The 24622-nt window shown below is 41.5% G+C and overlaps 1 protein-coding gene across 1 annotated transcript in view; it reads right to left on the bottom strand.

Moving 5' to 3' along the window:
* Nucleotides 1-22727, bottom strand: part of LOC139424714 (ERO1-like protein beta) — a 37232-nt gene extending 14505 nt beyond the window's left edge. Inside the window, exons 1-6 of the mRNA XM_071176801.1 lie at nucleotides 22207-22727; nucleotides 19091-19210; nucleotides 15669-15752; nucleotides 12634-12675; nucleotides 280-362; nucleotides 30-103 (exon numbers count right to left, since the gene is read on the bottom strand). Coding sequence (XP_071032902.1) covers nucleotides 30-103; nucleotides 280-362; nucleotides 12634-12675; nucleotides 15669-15752; nucleotides 19091-19210; nucleotides 22207-22377 — 574 coding nt within the window. The 5' untranslated portion in view covers nucleotides 22378-22727. The remainder of the gene's footprint in view (nucleotides 1-29; nucleotides 104-279; nucleotides 363-12633; nucleotides 12676-15668; nucleotides 15753-19090; nucleotides 19211-22206) is intronic.
* Between the last annotated feature and the right edge of the window lie 1895 nt (nucleotides 22728-24622).

Raw genomic sequence — 24622 nt, 5'->3', positions numbered from 1 at the left:
ATTGAAGTGGAAGAACAGTGGGCCTTTACCATCCAGCTCACAGAAGTGGTCCTGTGCGTCATCGTGCCGGGCCCAGTCCTCAAAGGCCTCTTTACTATAGTTACTATTGGAGAGAGGAGGAGCAAAAGTAATACAGCAACCAAAAGCATCGGACAATGCTTTCATTCATCTGAAATAACCACTATATTTTGGAGTGTTGGTTTAGTGGTTTCGTAATCAAAAGCTGATGCCCATGTATGTATGAGGCCTTTTAGGGAAGTAGCATGCGTGTGCTCTTACCTCAGGGTGCTGTTAATTGCCCCCAGGTCTTGGGCTTGTTCACAATCTACTATGTCTGTGTTGGCGTTGGCCACCTGGGAATACTGGCCACAAGGATAGAAAGAGAAAAGAGCATTAGCTAGATAAAATAAGCTAACTTTAAAGTAAAAATGGGTAGCCTAAGAAAAATGCTCCATCTGGGTAGTTCAATTTGATTTCAATCACTTTTTGATGGCACCCCTTGTGATTTGAACAAAACTTTCCATACATATTTGCCCATGGTTACTTTTTGGACCTGAATGCCAAAACAGATAAAGGTGCTCAAAGTTGAACCATTTCACATGCTCTCACTACTGGTGTCCCCAAGGGCTCAGTTCTAGGCCCCCTCCTCTTTTCTCTCTATACACCAAGTCACTCGGCTCTATCATATCCTCTTACGGTCTCCCCTATCATTGCTATGCAGATAACACTCAACTACTTTTCTCATTCCTCCCTTCTGACACCCAGGTGGCGACACACATCTCTGCCTGCCTGGCATATTTTGGATGTCAGTTTGGATGTTAGCCCACCCCCTCAAGCTCGGACAAGACAGAGCTGCGCATCCTCCCGGGGAAGGCCTGACCGCTCCAAGACTACTCAATCACGGTCGACAATGGCACCCCAATGGTGGAACCAGCTTCCCCCGGATGCTAGCACCGACTTTGCTGTGAAAGTCTAAGGAAATGTACTTACTACGACTGTGATGTGGTTGTCTCAACTAGCTATCTTAAAGATGAATGCAATAACTGTAAGTTGCTCTGGACAAGAGTGTCCGCTAAATTACTAAAATGTTTGAAAAATGTAAATGTGGAAATAAAATAAATGTAATATATAGGCTTGGGCGGTATACCATATATACCGACGTACTTGGAAAAGGAGATCAAGAACATTGCGTTCTTCATTTCACCTTATTATTTAGCTTACAGTAGTCCCCAGTCACGTGGTGTTTGTTTACAATCACACAACGAGAGCTTTGTGAGTTCCTCACTGTCATGCAGCATGCGCCTGGTGATCTAATTACAGTATGGAATTCACAACTAAATGTTTGCCAGCTAGATATCTTATAATTATTAAGTTAACTGTGCTAAATGCTCTGCAATTCTGCATTTGGTTTGCTAATTTAGTAGCTAGTTAGCTCTCTAGCAAAGTGGTTAGCTTCTTCCAAAATCAAGCATTTGCATGGTAACAGCAGAGAATACCCTCCTGGATCAAGGGACTTGATGGCTAATATTAGTTTTGTGCGTGCAACCAGGTGCGCAACTGTCACTGTTTTATCATTGCAATGTTATACAAAAAGCGGCGACAGTGTGCTGACGCCTCCCAGCTGTCAGGTAGGCTGTTTGAAGTGTTCAGCCGGCTAGATTTAGGACCCAGCGGACACCAAAGAGCAGGCTGAGTTCTTTCACTGAGTTTTAAAAGCAAGCAGAGCAGAAATTGGCTACTCTTTAGTTGACTGATGTAGCTGGCAAGGTAACTGCTGTTGAACTTAACAGAAAAAAAACTAGTGTTTATTCGCAGTGGTGAGCTAGTGTTGTAATTGACATGTACAGTAACGTTAGCTAATATTTAATTCCCTCTCGACTGAGGTGAATGAATAAGCTACGCTAGCTAGTAGTACCTACCACAACCAGGTCCGCTCTAGCCTCTAGTTATCCGTCAGATTGTAATAATGGCTACCTCATATCACTATCTAACAGCTGTTGTTTGTATGGAAAGGTTTTGTAGCCTTTGTTTTGTCCCGTTTCAGAAGTAAATTAACTTGGCTAGCTTTCACCAGTTAATGTACCGTTAGAGAGAGAACTGGAAAAAAGTTGGCTATTCTTCTTCTCAATCACACGAGACCTGAATCAAACAATGAAACCACCGGCCAAATGATTGAAGATTGATATTCTGACATTTTTTCAGTGCATTGTGCATTTTTTTGTCAATATGGCATTGTAAACTTTATTGATCTGTCAGTTTCCCTAGCTAACTCCCTACTTTTCACACTGACACAGTAATAAACAGCTCTAGCGTTACAGGCTTCACTGTCATGGTGCACAGTAAAGGTCTGCGCAGGACCAATTCCTTCATCCTGCTCCCGCCCGCACCCGCTGGCTTTCTGTTCGACTCTCACCCACTACCGCAAGAACTGGTCCCAAACCCAACCGCAGTCTCGCAATGTTATTTTAGGCGTGGATGCCATGGATGGTCCAAGCAATTTTGCGCCCAAGAGGCAATGTCAAATGCACAAAAATAACTTAAGAAATAGGCTAAGCTTTCTGCCATCCAGGACCTCTATACCAGGCAGTGTCAGAGGAAGGCCCTAAAAATGGTCAAAGACTCCAGCCACCCTAGTCCATAGACTGTTCTCTCTACTACCGCACGGCAAGCGGTACCGGAGCGCCAAGTACAGGTCCAAGAGGTTTCTAAACCCCTTCTACCCCCAAGTCATAAGACTGCTGAACATCTTATCAAATGCCTACCCAGACTATATGGATTGCCCCCACCCTCTTTTACGCTGCTGCTACTATTCTGTTATTATCTATGCATAGTCACTTTAATAACGCTGCCTACATGTACAGATTACCTCGACCAACTGGTGCCCCTGCACGGTACCCCCTGTATATAGCCTTGCTATTGTTATTTTAGTGCTGCTCTTTATTTTATTTCTTATTCTTATTTTTTTATTTTTTTTAAACTGCATTGTTGGTTAAGGGCTTGTAAAGAATTTCACTGTAAGGTGAAATACCTGTTGTATTTGTCACGTGACAAATCAAATTTGATATTGTATTACTGGGCTATATCAGCCAATATGCTAGATGTAGTTTGAGGAAAGCAGAGTTGGAGAGACTTGCACTTTCTCTTTTAGGAGTGGGAAGATTTTCAGATGGAGAAATATGGGTGATCAATATTTAGGCCTATTTCTACGCAATGTAGAAAACGATAGCCTAACCATAGGCTTGTTTAGGAAGTACATTTGCTTGGAAAGATAACTGCCTGTATTTTTCCGCCCATGTATAGGCTATAGCCTACTCTATTTAATTTAGACCACACGCACACCTGATCTCACAGGTATGACTAATGAACTGGAAGCAACAAGAATGATGACAGCGACACTTGCTATGCTTTGCATAAGCCTATATGATATAGCCTACCTTTTAGGAGGATGATTTGCCGGCAGAGACAAAGAAATGGGTAACCAATACATATTGAAAATGAAAAGGCAACACTCACTCACTCACTCACTCACTCACTCACTCACTCACTCACTCACTCACTCACTCACTCACTATAGTAGCCTAACCTACGCGCGCGTTGTGCCTTTTCTTTTGCATTTCGAATTACGTTGGTTGAGCGCCCTCCACTTCTTTCCATTATCAATATTTATTTACAGAAACTGTAGTAAACCACAGTCTAATCAGATTGAAGTTAATTTTATATTCAAGTTAACTCCGCCCACACAGGAAGCCTACTCTATTTCAATTAGACCACACTTACTAGGCACACTTGAACTCTCATTCCCAACTAGCAGAGAGAGGTAGGCTACTGAAGTTGAAGCAGCGAATTCTGGGTGAATAATAATACAAAAACATGGTTTTAATGCAATATCCTACCTAACGCATACAAAGCAGAAAGAGGACCATTTTCAAATGATCTGTGGGACCACAAAAATATTTTCATCCCATATTCGTCTTTCTGACCACCCCCTCCAGATCGAGCCGCAATGATGTCTGTCGGGACCCGCAGGCAGCCCTCTAGTGCAGTCAGTACACAACACTATGCTCATCATGTCTTAGTAGGATCAGATGGTGACAGGGGCCCCAGCAGGGTCAGACTAGGGCTGTTGAAGTGACCGTATTACTGCCACACTGGCGGTCACGAGTCATGAAGGCAGTCAAATTCCACATGACCGTTTAGCCACTGTAATTAGGCTTCTCCAAGCTCTGATGCTGCTGCAGGACATTAGTAGCCTACCAAACTTGCTAACTGCCTGGTACTCAGGCACTCTACTGTAACTCTAAATCACTCTGACATCAATGCAAATGTATTTAAAAATCTAATCAAACACTTCATGAGAGCCCACAAGCTCATGTTGCGCAACATTTCCATAGGCTTTGCAATTGCGGAAGAAAACAGAGTGATGGCCGCTAATAATTTAAAAAAGGAGGATCCCATCCTAATATTAAGCACATTGCTTATATTTACAACAGGATAATAGCCTACCTGGCTGGCATGAAAATAAACCACGGAGAAAAGCGTCCTCCATTCACTATTTAAGTGCATAGATGACATGTATTTTTTCCCACTGCCCCGGTTTCGAAACAGGTGCATGATAATGGTCCATTCTAAATCAAAACAAATGTTACACATATATTATTTTGCATATGTAAGACCAGATTAAATCAAGAAAAGTATGATGGGTGACAATACTAGCCTATCACTTGTGAATGATGCCCAGCATAAGAAACTGGCTTATTTTTTACAACTTTTTCTAAACATAGGCCTATGGGCTAGGCTACATGAGACTGTTTTAATAAGGTTTGTATCACAACTAAAGTGGCCAAATAACTTCTTAAAATTAAGCACATTCATCTGCTTTACAAGGGGCGTAAAGCCTAACTGCCTAACACCATAAAAATAAGCAGCGCATGAGTTTCAAGTTTGGGGAAGATAATTTTCACCATAAAAATGCACCTTTATAATACAAGCTTAATTGCATTACATGCATAAATCGCATTTGCGGTCACTTTCGATAACGGTGTTTTCCGCTAATGGAACATTCATGCTTATAGCCTACTACTATGTGCGCATTGCTGCGCCTATAATGTGAAGAAACAGCATAATAGTTTATCAACATTTTAAGCTAAATGTGTTGTTGCGTCAGCCACATTGCATAAAAAGGTGTTTTGATGCTAGTGGTTGTATTAATCTGTGATCGGTCGCATCCCACAACTGTCCCAGACTATGTATGGAATATTTATTTCTGGAATAGGTCAACTTTTGTACTATGGGGGACAGTAGATTGACATAGGATAGTGCTTTTGCTGTTCGTTAGTAAGTCATGTGGATTATTTTTCCCAATATGCACCTCGGAATTGGATAAGGACAAACATATGCGTCTCCGATGTGTCCATCTTCATTTGTAGCCTGTGAGAAAGACCTGATCGCGTGACGGAGAGCCATGTGAGTGAGAGGGCTTCCATTGCGCAGCACACTCAGTGACAAGGGCACAAAGCAGCACTCCGGGCCGCAAAAGGCATAGATTAAGTTAGGGTGCATTACGGCCCAGCCGTGAAATTCAAGACATTATCAAGTGGGTGTTAAATTGGGAATGAGAGACTGTTGGAGTGTGTACAGCCTACGCAAAAAAACAAGGCAGAGTTCATGCATGTCAAGCTACTTTTTTCCAATCATCATTAGAATCCAATCATTAGAATCCAAACAACTAAAGTTACATTAATAACTCTAAATTAAGCATATAGGAGTACCTATTTCTTTGTTAACCGCTCAACACATAAATAGCTGCATGTGCGCACTCTCTCAAATCATTTGAAGACAATATTTATATTTTTATTTAGCTTTCTTCATACTGTAAAATAATGCTAAATTAACTAGTGTAGCCCACAGCCATTTGGCATAGCCATATCAGGACCTGACATAAGGACAACTCAGAGTAAGCAATTCTCTTCATATCATGCTTCTTCAGACCTGTCCAAAATAAATAAATGGATTTATTGTGAAGGTGTAGGCTATATTACATGGATTTATTAGAAGCCAGGAGATGCTAAATGTGTATTTGTTAATTAACAGTCAATTACCGTGAGACTTACAGATATTTGCTTGACAATCACCGGCCAAAAAAATGTCATGCCTGCCACAGCCCTAGGTCAGACATGTCTACGGAGCTCAGGTGAATTTTACTGTATATTAACAATATCAGTGAATGATACAAAGTTAAATATTGAATTGATGGGTAGACCTACAGTAGCTACAGGACAGCAGGTTAAGTTTAGGGTTACAGTCTGATAATATAATGCATGAATGGACACCAAAGTAATTCTATGTAATGCCTAATTTAGGGGGATCAGATGGTGACAGGGGTATCAGCAGGGTCAGGCAGCCAGGGACGACCCGTCTGTGATGGAGGCGAGGTGCATTTTTGCAGTTGCAACACTTTATTCTCTCTGTGCAGCAAACACTGGACCAGCCAGATGCTATTTTAAGGCAGTCTGACAAACGTCCAAAGTTGATTTCAAACTATATCAAGGCTTTTTCCCGATGACACAAAACATCTAAAACAAAAATGTGAGGAAGACCTGGTAGAAGGTATTGATGATGATGAATGGATAAAGATATGTTTGAATGCCCAGTCATGTTCATATCATCTCAGACATCAATGACTGCAGTTTAAGGCCATTCACAGAACGTACTATATGCCAGTTAAACTGAATTACATGCACTCGGAAATGTCATTCCTCTGCTGGAGGTGTACAATACATATTTGCATATGTTATGGTATTTTACTTAACGGACTTGTTAAATAAAGTTAAATAAAAAGGTTAAGAACAAATTATTACTTAAGATGACGGCCTACACCGGCCAAACCCATGATGACGCTGCACCGCCCAAACCCGGATGACGCTGCACCGCCCTATGGGACTCCCAAGCATTTGTAGCGGCAAAGAAATGTATTGCCATTAATTGGGAGGTTAGTTATCCTACCACAATGGCAAGTTACAGTGCATTTGGAAAGTATTCTAACGGCTTGACTTTTTCCACATTTTGTTAAATTACAGCCTTATTCTGAAAGGGATTAAATATTTTTTTCCTCATCAATCTACACACAATCCACAGGAATGACAAAGTGAAAAAAGTTTGGGACATTTTTGCAAATTTATAAAAAATTACATAAATACCGTATTTACATAAGTATTCAGACCCTTGCTATGAGACTCGAAATTGAGCTCAGGTGCATCCTGTTTCCATGAATCATCCTTGAGATGTTTCTACAATTTGATTGGATTCCACCTATGGTAAATTCAATTGATTGGACATGATTTGGAAAGGCACACCTGTCTATATAAGGTCCCACAGTTGACACTGCATGTCAGAGCAGAAACCAAGCCATGAGGTCGAAGGAATTGTCTGTAGAGCCCCGAGACAGGATTGTGTCAGAGCACAGATCTGGGGAAGGGTACCAAAAAATGTCTGCAGCATTGAAGGTCCCCATGAACACAGTGGCCTCCATCATTCTTAAATGGAACTTTGGAACTACCAAGACTCTTCCTAGAGCTGGCTACCTGGTCAAACTGAGCAATCAGGGGAGAAGGGCCTTGGTCAGGGAGGTGACCAAGAACCCGATGGTCACTCTGACAGAGCTCCAGAGTTCCTCTGTGGAGATGGGAGAACCTTCCAGAAGGAAAACCATCTCTGCAGCACTCCACCAATCAGGCCTTCATGGTAGAGTGGCCAGATGGAAGCCACTCCTCAGTAAAAAGGCACATGACAGCCCGCTTGGAGTTTGCCAAAAGGCACCTAAAGGACTCTCAGACCATGAGAAACAAGTTTCTCTGGTCTGATGAAACCAAGATGGCCTGAATGCCAAGCATCACATCTGGAAGAAACCTGGCACCATCCATAAGGTGAAAGTAGAGAGAGATCCTTGATGAAAACCTGCTCCAGAGCGCTCAGGACCACAGACTGGGGGCAAACTGGACAACAACCTTAAGCACACAGCCAACACGATGCAGGAGTGGCTTCGGGACAAGTCTCAGAATGTCCTTGAGTGGCCCAGCCAGAGCCTGGACTTGAACCCGATTGGAGACCTGAAAATAGCTGCGCAGCGACGCACCCCATCCAACCTGACAGAGCTTGAGAAGATCCGCAGAGAAGAATGGGAGAAACTGCCCAAATACAACATCATACCCAAGAAGACTCGAGGCTGTAATCGCTGCCAAAGGTGCTTCAACAAAGTACTGAGTAAAGGGTCTAAATACTCATGTAAAATGTGATCGTTTTTTATTTTTAATAGATTAGCAAACATTTCTAAAAACCTGTTTTTGCTTTGTCATTAAGGGGTACTGTGTGTAGATTGATGAAGAAAAAAAACAATGTAATCAATTTTAGAATACGCCTGTAACGCAACAAAATGTGGAACAAAATCAAGGGGTCTGAATATTTTTCAAATGCACTGTATGTATCGGATATGATTTATCATACGATTAGGGGTATATTGGGCAACTCTCATAAGGTCTAGATGCCTTATAGGGATGACAGTACAACAAAGGAGTCTGTATTGAAAACATGCCCACGTCAAGGGAGATACCTATTTAGGCAATCCCTAGCTGCTGGGCTGCTCAGTCCTGACCCTGGGGGTCTGCCGTCCTGTCCGTTGTCACTCTGGTCATGGCCTAACACAAACAAACCCAATAATTAATGTTTCACTAAGATCCTAAAGCTGAGAGGGGTGTGTTGGGTTGGGGAGCTGCAGGATGTTGGACCACTAGGGACAAGACGGGGCAACCCAGCTATATTGTGCACAAGTAAAAAGAGCTCTACAGTACTATTAGTCCTAAGAGATGAATTATATGGAAGATCTGCTGTTTCTGTGTGTTAATGTATATTTGAGGTGTATGTGGGGGGGTTCCCCCAAAAACTTTCCCTTGGGAATTAAAAAAAGGTGTGAAATGGGAAGGAAATTGTGTTGGGAGAGAGTTGAGTTATTGACTAGACTGGTGGGGGTCGGGCATGCAGGCGGCCAGGGCTGGCTGGTCGGTCTGATAGGATGTCTTAATAAAGAAATCAAAAGTCTGTTGTTTCAAGTTGTCCATATGTTAGGTGCAACACAATATTTATTATTGAATTACATCTGATCTAGTTCAGTCTTACTAATCACTTAAACATATTTAATAATCATCTCTTACCTAGCTTGATGACTGTGGGCATTTTTGCTTACTTTTTGATCTAAATAGAGACGGCATATTGAATTGTGTACACGGAAATGAGCTTTAGGTTGTATACCCCCACTTCTAAAACTAAAGTGGCAACCCTGCATGCAACAAACTGAGTAGCGTTTGAGTTACTTGTATAGTTTAGGTCAGAAAATGTACAAAATATTTGCAATGCGCTTGTTATTATTTTGTTAGCATTCTCCATGAGGATCCCTTAGTACTTGTTAGCACACTGGTAAGTGACGGTTTTTGGCCTTTGAATAGTATTACTTTTTAAATAAATACCTGCAGTTAACTTGTACACTAGGTAATAGGTAAAGAAGATCGCGTTCATAATTTCGCCTGTTAGATAATTTTTCATCATTATGAAGCTTACCGGTACTAGTTTCCCAAAACAGCGGTTTGAGCCAGTCACGTGTGTTTGTTTACAAAGAAGCACAACGAACAAAATGGGTGAGTCACTGCTGCAGCGCAACTTAAGTGAGGTGATCAAGTTACACTTGGAAATTTACTACTAATGTTTGCCAGCTATATATCCTATAACTATTAACTTAACTATCTAAGATGTGCCAAATAAATTCTCTCCAGCTGGGTTTTTGCTAACTTGTTCATTTTGATAACTTGCTAATGTTAGCTTGCTTCAAGCTTCTTGGTAAGAGCAGCAGAGACAAACCCCTCCTGTATTAAAACCTGTTGCGACTCTAGGGGCAGTATTTTCATTTTTGGAAAAAAACATTCCCGTTTTAAATGGGATATTTTGTCAGGACAAGATGCTAGAATATGCATATAATTGACAGCTTTGGATAGAAAACACTAACGTTTCCAAAACTGTAAAGATATTGTCTGAGAGTATAACAGAACTGATGTTGCAGGCGAAAGCCTGAGAAAAATCCAATCCGGAAGTGCCCCATATTTTGAAAGCGCTGCGTGCCAATGAGACCCCATTGAGCTGTTAATGTGCTATGAACCAGCTTACGCCTTCTACGTATTCCCCAAGGTATCTACAGCATTGTGACGTAGTTTTACGCATTTATGTTGAAGAATACCCGTAGGGGGCTACATTGCGCAAGTGGTCACATGATGCTCTTGGAGAAAATCTTGCGTAAAGTACAGAGGTAGCCATTATTCCAATCGCTTCTACTGAGAAACCAATTGTCCCTGTGGATATATTATCGAATAGATATTTGAAAAACACCTTGAGGATTGATTCTAAACAACGTTTGCCATGTTTCTGTCGATATTATGGAGCTAATTTGGAATATTTTTCGGCGTTTCGATTTCTCAGCCAAACGTGAAGAACAAACGGAGCTATTTCGCCTACAAAAATAATATTTTGGGAAATAATGAACTTTGGCTATCTACCTGGGAGTCTCGTGAGTGAAAACATCCGAAGTTCATCAAAGGTAAACCATTTAATTTGATTGCTTTTCTGATTTTTGTGACAAGGTTGCCTGCTGCTAGCAAGGCATAATGCTATGCTAGGCTATCGATAAACTTACACAAATGCTTGTCTAGCTTTGGCTGTAAAGCATATTTTAACAAAAGGTGGTACTGGTACATCATTTAAATGTTAATTGAATTGAAATGTATACTTCCAATTACTACCACAAAGATGGTCACCAGTCCACCCACCATCAAAAGTCAATTTAAATGGGAATGTCTACTCTATTATCTATATTTCTATGATTTCAATAGGTTTCCAATAGAACATTGACAGTATAATTTAAAACAACTGATATTCTTATTTAAGTCTCTGATGTGTGGACCTCCAACCATCCTTGTGCTACCATTTATTTGAAAGTTAAATTATTTGAAATGGGAATGCAATTGAAATGTTATCACCCAAAACATGACACTCAACCTGTATTCAAGAGCATGCTGTGGCGGGCACAACACAAACACCTCAGATTATGTAAAATCGGGTCTAAGATACAACATATAGGTTAAAATAAATGTATATATATCATTGTCAAGAAATTATACAATAGTTTGACAACCCTGTTTATAAGCGTTTAAATTATATCAAACTCAACCTTTTATCTTTTCCAGTGATGAAGACATGGATGTCTCATGGTAGGGTGGGGTATGCAACATGGGTCATCTTTGAGCACCATTATCTCCTAAATGTTTTGGCATTCAAGTCCAAAAAGCTACTTTCTGATCACTTCTACCATGGACAAATATGTATTCAAAGTTTTGTTAAAATCAAAAGGTGATTGAAATCAAATGGAACGACCCATCTTTGTTATCAATTAGGCTAGGCTAAATCCATTATACAGGGCTCCCGACTCTGTATACTTCAACTCGAGTTCTGCACACACTGTCTGCAATAGGATTAATCTTTTTAAATAGAAAGTCAGTCAAGAAAAAATACCTGAGGGGCTAAAAAAAATGGTTAAGCTAACGCCACATGCCACGAAGCATAAAAAGCTAAATAAACAACTCTGATGTGCAGTCAGCTAATGTTTCTTCATGACCTCACACACAAGCACCTGCTGTGCTTTGTCCTATGGCATGGCACCGTCGCCAACCACATAGCGTCTCTAGCCAGCACTCTGTGCCTTCAGCTGTGGGAGAGCATCACCACAGCGCTAACTGCAAATTTAATCTGCTTTTTGCCTCACACGTCTCCCGTAGCACACTTAGTGCTAACCCCTAACACTGGGGGTGATGTGGCAAAAATCCTCACACAACAGACCACACAATAAAGGAACCAGAGGCCTCGGGAGGTCAAGCCAGATGAGCTGTCTGGCTAAACGCTGTTGGTCGAAAATCTGTGAGATGTGGCTGATTTCATTAAAGTTGAAAAACAAACCTTGCCCTGCACATAATGTAGCCTATAGCCATGTAACTACCCCTAGCTCAACCGATGTGTCCAAACATAACCTTTTCCCACTAACTAAAGATACAGCAGGATTTGACCTTGACTGGCAATCAGTCCAGATATCCAACAAACACTTGTGAGTCATTACAAGACAAACAGAAGGCACTATACCAGGGTCGTGTTCATTAGTGCACACTGTATCAAAACATTCTGTAGAAGAGAACAAAAACAAGCATTTGTAATTGGAGAAAAATCAGATAGTACCCACCTGTTTCACTCCACCTGTTTCACTCCTTTTCATGCCAACAATCATGTCCCTCGCTCCCCCAACTATAATACATTCTTCCAACCATACATTTACACAGTATAATCTGTTTAACTTACTCCTTTGCCCTAATTCTTTTAAAACATAGTAAGTACACTCCTGTTTCTTGCCATATTGCATGAAAATGTGAAAGTGCATATGATACATTCTCTTTCCTTTCATTTTAATGTGTTTGTAGAGTGTGTTTGTATTCATTACAGTTGAATGACTGTTGAGTGAACGCCGTCTGTCTATCTGGGGAGAGAGCGCCTTACCCTATTGTAGTTTCCAGACTTTATTCCCACTGGAATCTTGCTCTGTAAACAAACACACACAAAGGGGACATCACTGTCAACAAATGCAGAACGCAGGTCAGAGGCTAAGCTATAATTAACAGAAAACACAGATTAGAATACAAAGACTCAGGAAACACTATATTAACAATTGTAAATTAACCCACTAAGGTTAATTTGCCCATAGCCCTGGTCTCTTCTTGTAGGCCTGGATCTAAAAAAAATAATAGAATGATTAGCAATATTCCAAGATGGCGTAGCAGTGCAGACGTTGTTTGTCGTTCTCTCGTGTAAATGTTGTATTTTTCGGCTTTGTTGTATATATTTTAAATCTCTTCTTCCTTTTTAAAATTAAATATACCTTCCGGCAACCCGCCTCACCCAATGTGATACAGATCTGTTGTTTGTAGACCTTATAGCTAGAACCTCCATCAGAAGCGGCCTTTACCTTTAGCACAGACACCAGCCGCTTTTAGCCTGGATAATACTTGCCAGCCTGCACAGCGCGTTATCAACCCTGAGCATATCGGATTGTTTTTCTCCACTAAAACACCGGATTCCTGCCGTAAGCCCTGGTCCATTACTCCTGATCGTTGCAGCTAGCTAGCTGCCACCACCGAGTGGCCCAGCCCCAAAGCTAGCCTTAAGCCAGGTCCATCTCCAGGCCTGCTCAGTGGACCCTATGATCACTCGGCTACACAGCTGATACCTCCCGGACTCTTCACTAACACGACTAGAATCCACTACACCACCGGATTCTTGCCGTAAGCTCTGGACCTTTGCATCGGATCATCGCTGCTGGCTAGCTGCTACCGAGTGGCTATAGTGGCTAACGCCCTTGTCCCGAAGCTAGCACCAGTTAGCCGCGAGCCAGGCGCATCTCCCAGCTAGCAAACTAAATTACTCCAGCTACAATACCTCTTTTGCCAAATGGCCTGGACCCTTTGTTGACACAGAGCCCGCCGTTCCATCACGACTGGTCTGCCGACGTAATTCCATCCGTTGTGCCCTCAACCGGCCTTTGCCGGACGTCGGAACAAATGCTTCTACTAGCCCCAACCTGCTACATTTTTTTTGAACGCCGTGTCTCCCGCTTGCTAGCGTAGGAACAACTACCTAGCGGCTTCCCTGTTTAATCTATTGCTGTTCACTGGACCCTATGATCACTTGGCTACATAGCTGATGCCTGCTGGACTGTTCATTAATCACGGTACTCCATTTTGTTTATCTGTTGGCCCCAGCCTTGAACTCAGACCCTGTGTGTAGTTAACTGACCCTCTGCCCATTCATCGCCATTTTACCTGTTGTTGTTGTCTTAGCTCAAGGTACTAAACGATATCATAACCGCCATCGATAAAAGACAGTACTGTGCAGCAGTCTTCATCGACCTGCCAAGGCTTTCGACTCTGTCAATCACCGTATTCTTATCGGCAGACTCAGCCTTGGATTCTCAAATGACTGCCTTGTCTGGTTCACCGACTGCTTCTCAGACAGAGTTCAGTGTGTCAAATCAGAAGGCCTGTTATCCGGACCTCTGGCAGTCTCTATGGGGGTACCACAGGGTTCAATTCTCGGGCCAACTCTTTTCTCTGTATATATCAATGATGTCGCTCTTGCTGCAGGTGATTCCCTGATCCACCTCTATGCAGACGACAACATTCTGTATACATCTGGCCCTTCTTTGGACACTGTGTTAACAAACCTCCAAACGTGCTTCAATGCCATACAACACTCCTTCCGTGGCCTCCAACTGCTCTTAAAACTCTAGTAAAACTAAATGCATGCTTTTCAACCGATCGCTGCCCGCACCCGCCCGCCCAACTAGCATCACTACTCTGGATGGTTCTGACTTAGAATATGTGGACAACTACAAATACCTAGGTGTCTGGCTTAGACTGTAAACTCTCCTTCCAGATATTAAACATCCCCAAAACTAAATCTAGAATCAGCTTCCTATTTCGCAACAAAGCCTCTTTCACTCACGCTGCCAAACATACCCTCGTAAAACTGACTACCCTACCGATTCTCGACATTGGCCATGTCATTTACAAAATAGCCTCCAACACTCGACTCAGCAAACTAGATGTAGTCTATCACAGGGCCATCCGTTTTTTCACCAAAGCCCCATATACTACCCACCACTGCAACCCGTATGCTCTCGTCGGCTGGCCCTCGCTACATATTCGTCGCCAGACCCACTGGCTCCAGGTCATCATAAGTCGTTGCTAGGTGCTAGGTAAAGCTCCGCCTTATCTCAGCTCACTGGTCACCATAACAACACCCACCCGTAGCAAGCGCTCCAGCAGGTATATCTAATTTCCTTCCAGTTCTCTGCTGGCAATGACTGGAACGAATTGCAAATGTAAAAAAATATATATATATATATATTTTTTTTTAAATCGCTGAAGTTGGAGACTTATCTCCCTCACTAACTTTAAGCATCAGATAGCTGAGCAGCTTACCGATCGCTGCATCTGTACACAGCCCATCTGTAAATAGCCCATCCAATCTACCTACCTCATCCCCATATTGTTTTTATTTACTTTTTTGCACACCAGTATTTCTACTTGCACATCATCATCTGCACATCTATCACTCCAGTGTTAATTTGCTAAATTGTAATTACTTCACTACTATGGCTTATTTATTGCCTTACCTCCTCACACACTGTATATAGACTTTTTCTATTGTGTTATTGACTGTATGTTTGTTTATTCCATGTGTAACTCTGTGTTGTTGATTGTGTCACACTGCTTTGCTTTATCTTGGCCAGGTCGCAGTTGTAAATGAGAACTTGTTCTCAACTGGCCTACCTGGTTAAATAAAGGTGAAATAAATGTTTAAAAAAAAATATATATAGCAATAATAGCGCCACCTTGTTGTAGCCCACGTGGAATTTTTAACACATTTCCAATACTTATTTAACCATTTCAGACCTACAGGAGGTGCCTGTGGGTAATTAATACTAGGGTTGATATGGAGACCAAAGTAGATAATTGTGGGTCGGTTGAACTGACCTCTGGGCAGGGCTCCACTTGGCAGTCCTTGATGGAGCAGTGGCTATCGTCGGCCCAGAAGGGACAGGGCCTATTCAGGTTGACCTGTGGAGAAGAAAAGGGAAGAGTTGAGATGGCATGGTATATGCTATGAAAGTGACTGCGTCACACAGAGATGTGATGTGTTGGAGACAGGCAAGACAGAACAGCTAGGCTAAATTCACTCAAATAATGATGTCAAAATCTGATTCAGATTCTCTTTCCATTGACGCATTTCAGGGACGAGCTCCGCCGTAAACACCATGGGGCCTTGTTGTTGCTGGTGACCTCTTTGCTAGTCGTGCTCGTCATTGGATACGTCAACCTCATTCGAAGGCGACAGTATGAGGAGAATACCTGATAATCATACAGGTGACACACTGATTTTGTGGGGTCAAAATGTTGCTCAGTCAATGGGATGGTGACTAGTAGAGCAGCAGCTTACTGATCAGTTGTAGACAGAAACTTAATCGGAATATCACACTAGGGGCCAGATGAGTATTCTGAAAATATTAATGATGTTCCTATGAGTCTATTCTTCCTTTTCAGAGTTCCTGATGGGATGTTCACAGTGGGAAAATGGCAATACACTGCCTTTAGAATGAGATGGCTTGGTGTGTATGAATGGCGTATGAACGCAACAGCTGGACTCACATTGAGTGACTTTTTTTTTTAAACTGCCTTTGTGAAAAGATTAACTTCACTAGGGTAGGGGGTAGCATTCTGATTTTTTGTTGAAAAGCGTGCCCAAATTAAACTGCCTGCTACTCAGGCCCAGAAGATAGGATATGCATATAATTAGTAGATTTGGATAGAAAACACTCTAAAGTTTCCAAAACTGTTAAAATAATGTCTGTGAGTATAACGAACTGATATGGCAGGTTGAAAACCTGAGGAAAATCCAACCAGGTAGTTCTATTATTTTGAAAGGTTGTTTTTCCATTGAAAGACTTAGGACCCATACAAAGACTTAGGACCCAGTTCACAAGCAGGCAATTTCTATATGCGTCTGATCGTGAACGCGCCTTTATTGTTTCTCCTTTCCTATTGACAAAGCTTTTGTCCGGTTTAAATATTATTGATTGTTTATGACAAAAACAACCGGAGGATTGATTTTAAACATCATTTGGCATGTTTCTACTAACTTTTATTGTACTTTTTTTGGACTTTTCGTCTGGAATTAGTGCACACGCCCTTCTGCATTCAGATTACTGGACAAAACGCGCAAACAAAAAGAAGGTTTTTGGTCATAAAGAGGGACATTATCGAACATTTGTCTAACATGGAGACCTGGGAGTGCCACCAGATGAAGTTCAAAGGTACGTGACTAATTTTAATGCTATTTCTGACTTTTGTGACACCTCTCCTTGTTTGGAAAATGACTGTATGTGTTTCTGTGGCTAGGAGCTGACCTAACATAAATCGCAAAGTGTGCTTTCGCCATAAAGCATTTTTGAAATCTGACTCAGCGGTTGCATTAAGGAGAAGTGTATCTATAATTCCATGCTTAACACTTGTATCGTTTATCAATGTTTATGATGAGTATTTCTGTTATTTGATGTGGCTCTCTGCACTTTCACCGGATGTTTGTTTGAGACAATGCATTTCTGACCATAACGCGCCAATGTAAACTGAGATTTTTGGATATAAATATGAACTTTATCGAACAAAACATACATGTATTGTGTAACATGAAGTCCTATGAGTGCCATCTGATGAAGATCATCAAAGGTTAGTGATTCATTTTCTCTTTCTGCTTTTTGTGACTCCTCTCTTTGGCTGGAAAAATGGCTGTGTTTTTCTGTGACTAGGTACTGACCTAACATAATCGTTTGGTGTGCTTTCGCAGTAAAGCCTTTTTGAAATCGGACACTGTGGTTGGATTTACAAGAAGATTATCTTTAAAATGGTGGATAATACTTGTATGTTTGAGGAATTTTAATTATGGGATCTGTTGTTTTGAATTTGGCGCACTGCAATTTCACTGGCTGTTGTCGAGGTGGGACGCTAGTGTACTAGAGAGGTCAAGTGACTCAAATGGGCCTAAATGTTTCTTATGGATTCTAGGTGTCGAAAGCGTTTGAGCAGTTGTACAAATGTAACAGGGTGAGTGCTGTTATCATAGAGAATGATATCATATTTGCATCAGGTTCTACAAATGGGCAACTTGTAAGACTGTCTAGGGATGCAAAAGAGGATGATTGGGAAAGACGGATGACTAAAGGTTTGTCACCACTGGACTGGACCTACTGTATTTCCCTATAAGATTCAGTTACATCAACACGGTGATGTCATCCTCGTGCACTCTTTCTAATACCTAGGTTCCAGTATGAGGAGCATCTAATTTTCACACTTCATGTACCTGACAAGTATCACATACCTTACATTATAATTATTTTATATGTGTTTCTGCTGTAACTAGGGCCCAAGCAAGTTTTGCAACGGAAAATGTTTTGCAACGAAAACAAGCCTTTCTTATAGAAGGGTTGGCTGGCAACATCACAAAAATGATGCTCAATCATCAATGAGGCAGAAGGCCGTGTGGGGTTATGATTCTGATAGCTAGCAACAATGACAAGAAGCTGCCATGTGGGGAATCGTAGGTGGCTCGTTTTTAGCTCGTTGCGATGTTGTTTTGACTCATGTCATGCCTAAGCTAATATGGTTAAAATTAGCCAGCTAGATAACCAACAACTGTAAAGATTTATTTGAGACACGACAAGTACTCATTTATAAAAGTTTTCAACAATCTAAGTTAACCCGGTCTGTTTTGCACCATAGTTGCGCACGCGTTGGTTTAGTTGCTAAACAACCAACCCTATTGGACAAGTTCAGGTTAGTCCCATCTTATTTCGGCCCGTTTGCATCCATTTGGTTCCTAGTGAATACACCCATGGACATTATAACGTAAATAGGAGTAGCACAATTAACTTTTTCTTCAAGAATGTCTATTCGCTGTCAATTTACAGTCAACCCTGAAGCAGACCTATTCCAACTAGAACAGTAGTCCCGGGTGGAGACATCCAAAGCAGTGAATACACAACAGAGCAGCGTCAACAAACTCTATGGGGTAGGCTGGAAAACATTTGCTCTGCCTATTTGTTTTAGATTAGCAAAGAATGTAATTGGGGAGGGACCCTTTATAAGCACTAAGTACTACAGGTTAAGGGCCATTGAAGCTCAAACAAAGGTATAGTTAAAAAAAATTACAAACTCATTTGAAAATACAGGTTGTCAATTAGCGTAAATCCACAGTAGTAGGATTGTTTATTGAGGGATTACCTTTAGGACACTTTTTAAGATATAGTGCAAAGACAAACGCAAAACCTTACGGTCTGATGATGTTAAGGACATTTCTACTGCTCCTCGTACTCCACTGCTGGGTCCTACTATTTAGTACTTACCCTGTAGTACCTGAAGTAGTCTCTCTCGGTCAGCTTCTGAATGCGGGGGTAAATTTTGAAGTTGTTGAAGACATCAATGCTCTCGATGTCACAGAAGCAGTCATCCAAGACGCCTGTCAACTGAGGGAAACAACCGGAAAACGCCTTAAGAATTATGGGTGTACACCAGTGTTAATTTTGTCAACAAAATTAGTGACTCAAATATTTTGTCAAACACTTATTTTTCAGTGGCAATTGACTACACTATAACTGACTAAATGGACCCAAGAAAAACAATAACTAAACAAAAAAATATTGTTCATTTCAGTTGGCTAAAATGAGACGAGACTAAATTATCTCTGTGGCTAAAATCAGACTACTAAGTGGCCTGGACAAGATATTTTGGAGAGATTGAAAGCTTTTCAGTGATAAACACAATTAATATTAACAGTACAGATGCACAGTGGGAAGGACCCGCCACACAAGCCTAGCCTACATCAGATGGTGAGCTGTGGGGGAAAAAGTGATGAGTGTGGGCAGGTTAGGCAGACAGGCTCCGCTCAATCGCCGCCGCCGATTATACACATCGCGCAGGTGACTCTTTTGCTTCCCTGTAGCTAACCAGTCACCATCAGATACCCTTTGCCCCGTTAAGAAACACAAGCTGCTTTACAAAATTAAAAACAATAGCAGCATTACGTTTGACAGTAAAACAAGTCTAGCTTGTTTCTAGCCATTACTGTTCAAAAGATATGATCCATAACAGCCGCACTATGTTCTATCGTGCATTGGCGGGCCATATTTTACATTCATAAAGCATATCACAAGCCATTTTAAAACTAGGCTACTTGCAGACCGGACCGTTAACCATGTGTTTAGGCTACACCTTGTTGGGATAACATTCTGCTCGGAAGCAACGCTGACTTGTCAGTGGCTATCGGAAGGTCTAATTAAGCCCTACACCCTCCATAATATTCCCTCCCTCAGCTTTGGGACACTTTGGTGCAAATGGAGGGCCAGGGGCAAGAGGAAGATATTAAATACAGACAAAGAAAGAGGGGGGAGATAGCGAGAGAGACAGAAATGAGTGCAAAAGCTGGCCTGCAAATCTTAACTTCCTCTTACACATATTTAGCCTGATATAAAATTGCCCTATACTCTTTCAACACAGACACTTTCAGACATGAGAGCTGGAAGCCAGATAAAAGACCACTTCCTGGCGCTCGAACAACACAAAACACTTAAGCAACATGACAACGTTCGTCACAGCTGCCGGTTGAGGTTGTTGACCAAAATTAGGTTACCAAAACGTTTGCCATTCTCCCTCCACCTTTCCCTTTTCATGCATCTGATACCTGCGGACAAACGGCTTAATTCTCCCATGCATAATGAAACAGACAGCTGCTTTGTGAAAGAAAGACTGCGTTGCTCTGGTCCAGCAGGCACTCAAGCCTTTCCACTCTCTCTCATCATGAAGTATTCAGGTTTAGACCCAATCAATGCAAATGGTGTCATAGAAAATATTTTTGTATATAAACTTGTTTCATGAGTATATTGTAATTACAGCCATATGAAAAGGTATGTGTGTCACTGTCAACAGACAAAGCAGAGACAGACGGTATTTTATAAGAACAAGTTGCACAAGACTGCATGTTGCAAGAACTCCTTTAAATTAATGGCTCAGCACTGCATAGACCATTCAGGCACTTTCACATCAGTGGTTGTGTGTCATGATGTGGAGAAAACTGAGTAGCCCATCTAACCAGCTGTTACTGACAATTAGTTTCACAAACTGGCTACAAGCAGCAGAAAGACATTTCTCTTTCAGTTTATTCTGTGTCATTTTGACAATATTCCAGAAAAAGCCAACACAAGCATCATATAGCCCACCGATGGAAACAACCATATATCTGACCTCTGAGTGTAGCCGTCCAGAGAATGTGATGGGAAGCAGTGAAGCCGTCCATAAGTAACAAAGTCCTCTGAGCATGCCGGTGAATTCAAAACCTTTGAGTGGTTTCCCTTGTTGTTTATTAAAAATATAGTTTCATTTGCCTATTTCTCTGAGGAGCTGCTATCTTTAACAGCAGTTTTAAATGACAAAACTAAGACCAGGCTTATGAGAATATCTCTGTCTTTTATGTCCCTAAAGGGACAGCTGAAGTCTACTTCAATGGACAGGTGAGAGTTTGCCAGAGTTGATGGGATGACTATGACTTAACCTGGGGATGAGCTGTCATTTCAGACCACTTATTTTTCATCATGCATAATTCTCGGGCCCAGGCCTCGCCTCCAAACAAGATATGTCAGCAGCTGTCAAACTTAGTCCCGCCTCTATACTTGACATTTGTAGTCTTCACTTCGGTTCATGGACATTTAAAGCAAGTATTACTCACGGAAGAGAACACTACATCTCCCACAAACTAATATGGCCAATCAGACGACACCACGTCTCGGTCTTCTCATATTACTAATGCGAGTGCAATTTGTTAGAATGAAATAAAGGCACGTGCCACAGTATAAAAAAAATACAGACACTTATTGATTTGGATTGCAATATGTGAGTCAAATCAGCCGTCGATCACATACACAACCACTCAACTCAGTAACTAACTTCTTTCAAAAGTTGGTATGAATGACAAACATCAAGAAAACATACCCAGCAATATAACATCGCACGACATAGGCCTACAAACACATTTGTGAGACTGGAAGTTGCAGATTCGGTGAATTAAGATCCGATATTCGCATGATACGAGCAAGTTCGATTATGACAGTCGTTTTGAGATGCGCACAAGTGTCAAATTACAACGTACAGCAATAACAATAAACACTCAAGTGTTGAATTCAGGAAATAGCTGGCTACGAGTATCTTTAACCACCCATTTTAATAATTATTTTGACAAGTCAGTGTGCATCGATGTGCAAGGCAAAATAAACCACATGATTAATGTATACATGTTATGCCTTGCTGTCCATAAAGTTGGATAAGGCAACGGAAGGGCGCCAGCAAGCAATGATGACGTCAAATTAACGTGACAGTAGAAAACGCTAGAATAATGTTCCTCCAACGTAGTCATTTAGCCTTCCTAAACGGACATTGATATTGCAATATATTGTAAATTGTAAGTACTTACGTGACAAAAACAGCTCTGGTCTTGACTGTCAGAAGCATCTTCTTTGGAAGAATATTGGTTGTTGTACGTTTCGGTTTTGACTCTGTTGTGAAACCAAACCAGAACAAAGTCCCCAAATAACAACCACAACAAAACCAGAAGTCCTGCGGATTGTATCGTGTTTTTTATCATCACTGATGCAAATGCAACGCGCCACGAAAGACAAAAACAAAGAAAAGTTTTTGAAATGTAGATGTCTAGTTGGCAGGCTAGCTAATGATGTGCTACTAGCTAGCGAGTGGTGCGCACTAGCAACAACAACAGCGGAGAAAAGCTGTCGTAATGAAACTGCTGGATAAATGAGACTCCAACCAAAGCTGACAGCTGTACGACTGTATCCTCAGAAGTAACTTCTGAAAATGTCTTTAGTATCATCAGTAGTCGTTATAAATAATATTCACAACGCCGAAAATACCAAGTTTGCCATAAAAAAAACAGTTGTCGAACCAAGACGATTGAATCGGGTACGGAAAGCAAAGAGGGACAGTGGAAATGTTTTTACTGCGTGTTTTACATCCTGTGAATGTGAAGCGTATTCATGTGACTTGTTATAAATTGCCTAATGAAAATACACTGTAATTTGTGGCAGTGTCATTTCTGCAGCCCTAGCTGATGTATTGTCTGCATAGGCTTTTATTTTTACATTATTTTTAAATATTGTTTTTCTCTAGTTAGGTTTTCCTTAGGCCCTAAGCTTTAAAATATTGTCAGTGATGATTTGCAGTCTGGCCGAAGAGACAATCTTGAGATCTCTGCATCAGACCCTCTTGGGGAAAAGCTGATTGGCTGCAAGTCTGTTTGGTGAAAGGAGGAAGATGCTGATCCCTTCTCAGAGAGTGGAGACTCTTCCTGGTCCTTTGCCATTTTTCCGAGGTGTGAGTAAGGAGGTTATCACTCTGAAGGAAGAAGGAGTTCCTGTAGAGCGACCTACAGCACTATGGGGAGGAAGGTCTCCAGCAGAAGCCAGTCCAGGTCAGCCTCCCCCTGTCCAACCAGCTCGTCACAGAGGACACTCTGCTTGTGGCTGAAGTGGAGGACCACGGTGATGCAGATGAAAAGGAGATTGACTTAAAGCTCTCGGGCTGCCAGGCTTTCTCCACTGCAAAGCCAAAGATCTCTGCCTGGAAGAGGTTCCGCAACTACCTGAGGAAGAAGATGAGATCTTCCTCAGAGCAGACCCCCCAAGGTGGAGAACCTGGACCAGGACTGGCTGCCTTACTGGCAGTTGTTTAAACTGTTCTGCAAGAGCAAATAAAATACCATTCTATTTTGCCTTGCACATATTAATAATAAAAATTAAGAAATTGGAATTACCTCATGTTGCTTTGACATTAGTTAAGATAAGACATAGATACAGTAGTTAAGTTATAGAGTTCAGCAGGTATTTATCACACACAAACCATAAAAAGGAAAAACCAACACAAAAAAAACAAAAGAAAAACCAAGGAGAAAATATCAACATAAAATTCCATAGTCAATTACTAACTAGCTTCAGATACCCATAGACTTCCAGTCATTGCGCTAACAATAGTTAGTTAGCATTGACTCAGGAAACGGACCTCTAACTTCCTTCATACTGGAAACAGAGACATACAAATGGTATATACAAATGGAGTTCATCTGACTCTTGGGAATGAGATACCGTGCATCATTGCCAAAATCCTGAAGTTTCCCTTTAATTAAGGGGAGATTTTAGACTCTTGAAACACAGGTTTGAAACCCTGTTGACCACATTGTTGCTTCTACCCTAAGCCTCGGACTACAGGCTTCTCCCCCAAGTGTCCTCGCACACCAAGCACAAAACACATACATATCATGCTTGCCCAATGCCATGTGAGACCACTGGAGTGATCACTGCTGCCACCAGTGTAGCGGGATGAAGTGAGACTGCCACAGGGACTCGGACAGTGGCTCCTACGATGCAGAGGCACGCACCTAATGGACTGTGCCACAGAAGCTCTGGGCAGAGGCAGTGTTGTGTTCGAGACCGATTCAAGACCAAGAACGGTGAAAATCAAGTCCGAGTTAAGACCAGAAAAATGTGAGTCCAATTCAAGACCATGATTGTCATTGTGTCAAATCACCACCATAATAAGAGTTCAAAATGTCCAGTATTTCTGTGTTCATATTTCAAAACAACATATGGATTCTTTATACATTCAGATGTTAAAAAATGTGTGCTGAGGGAATAGAGCCACTCAATAAATTATTACTAACTCAAACACAGTGGGGAACAATGGGCCTTCTATGCCTTCAGAGAAGGGCTAAGGATTTATACAATAATGATTATAATAATGATAATTATATTATTATTTTCAATGATGCTCTGATTTAATCTCTTCAGTTTTTGTAGGAATGGAAAAAGTTAACACTGACA

The sequence above is a fragment of the Oncorhynchus clarkii genome, chromosome 13, assembly GCF_045791955.1.
Source record: "Oncorhynchus clarkii lewisi isolate Uvic-CL-2024 chromosome 13, UVic_Ocla_1.0, whole genome shotgun sequence".
In the NCBI taxonomy this organism is placed as follows: domain Eukaryota; kingdom Metazoa; phylum Chordata; class Actinopteri; order Salmoniformes; family Salmonidae; genus Oncorhynchus; species Oncorhynchus clarkii.
The sequence above is the reverse complement of the archived record's forward strand: the minus strand, read 5'-3'. Positions and strand labels throughout refer to the sequence as shown.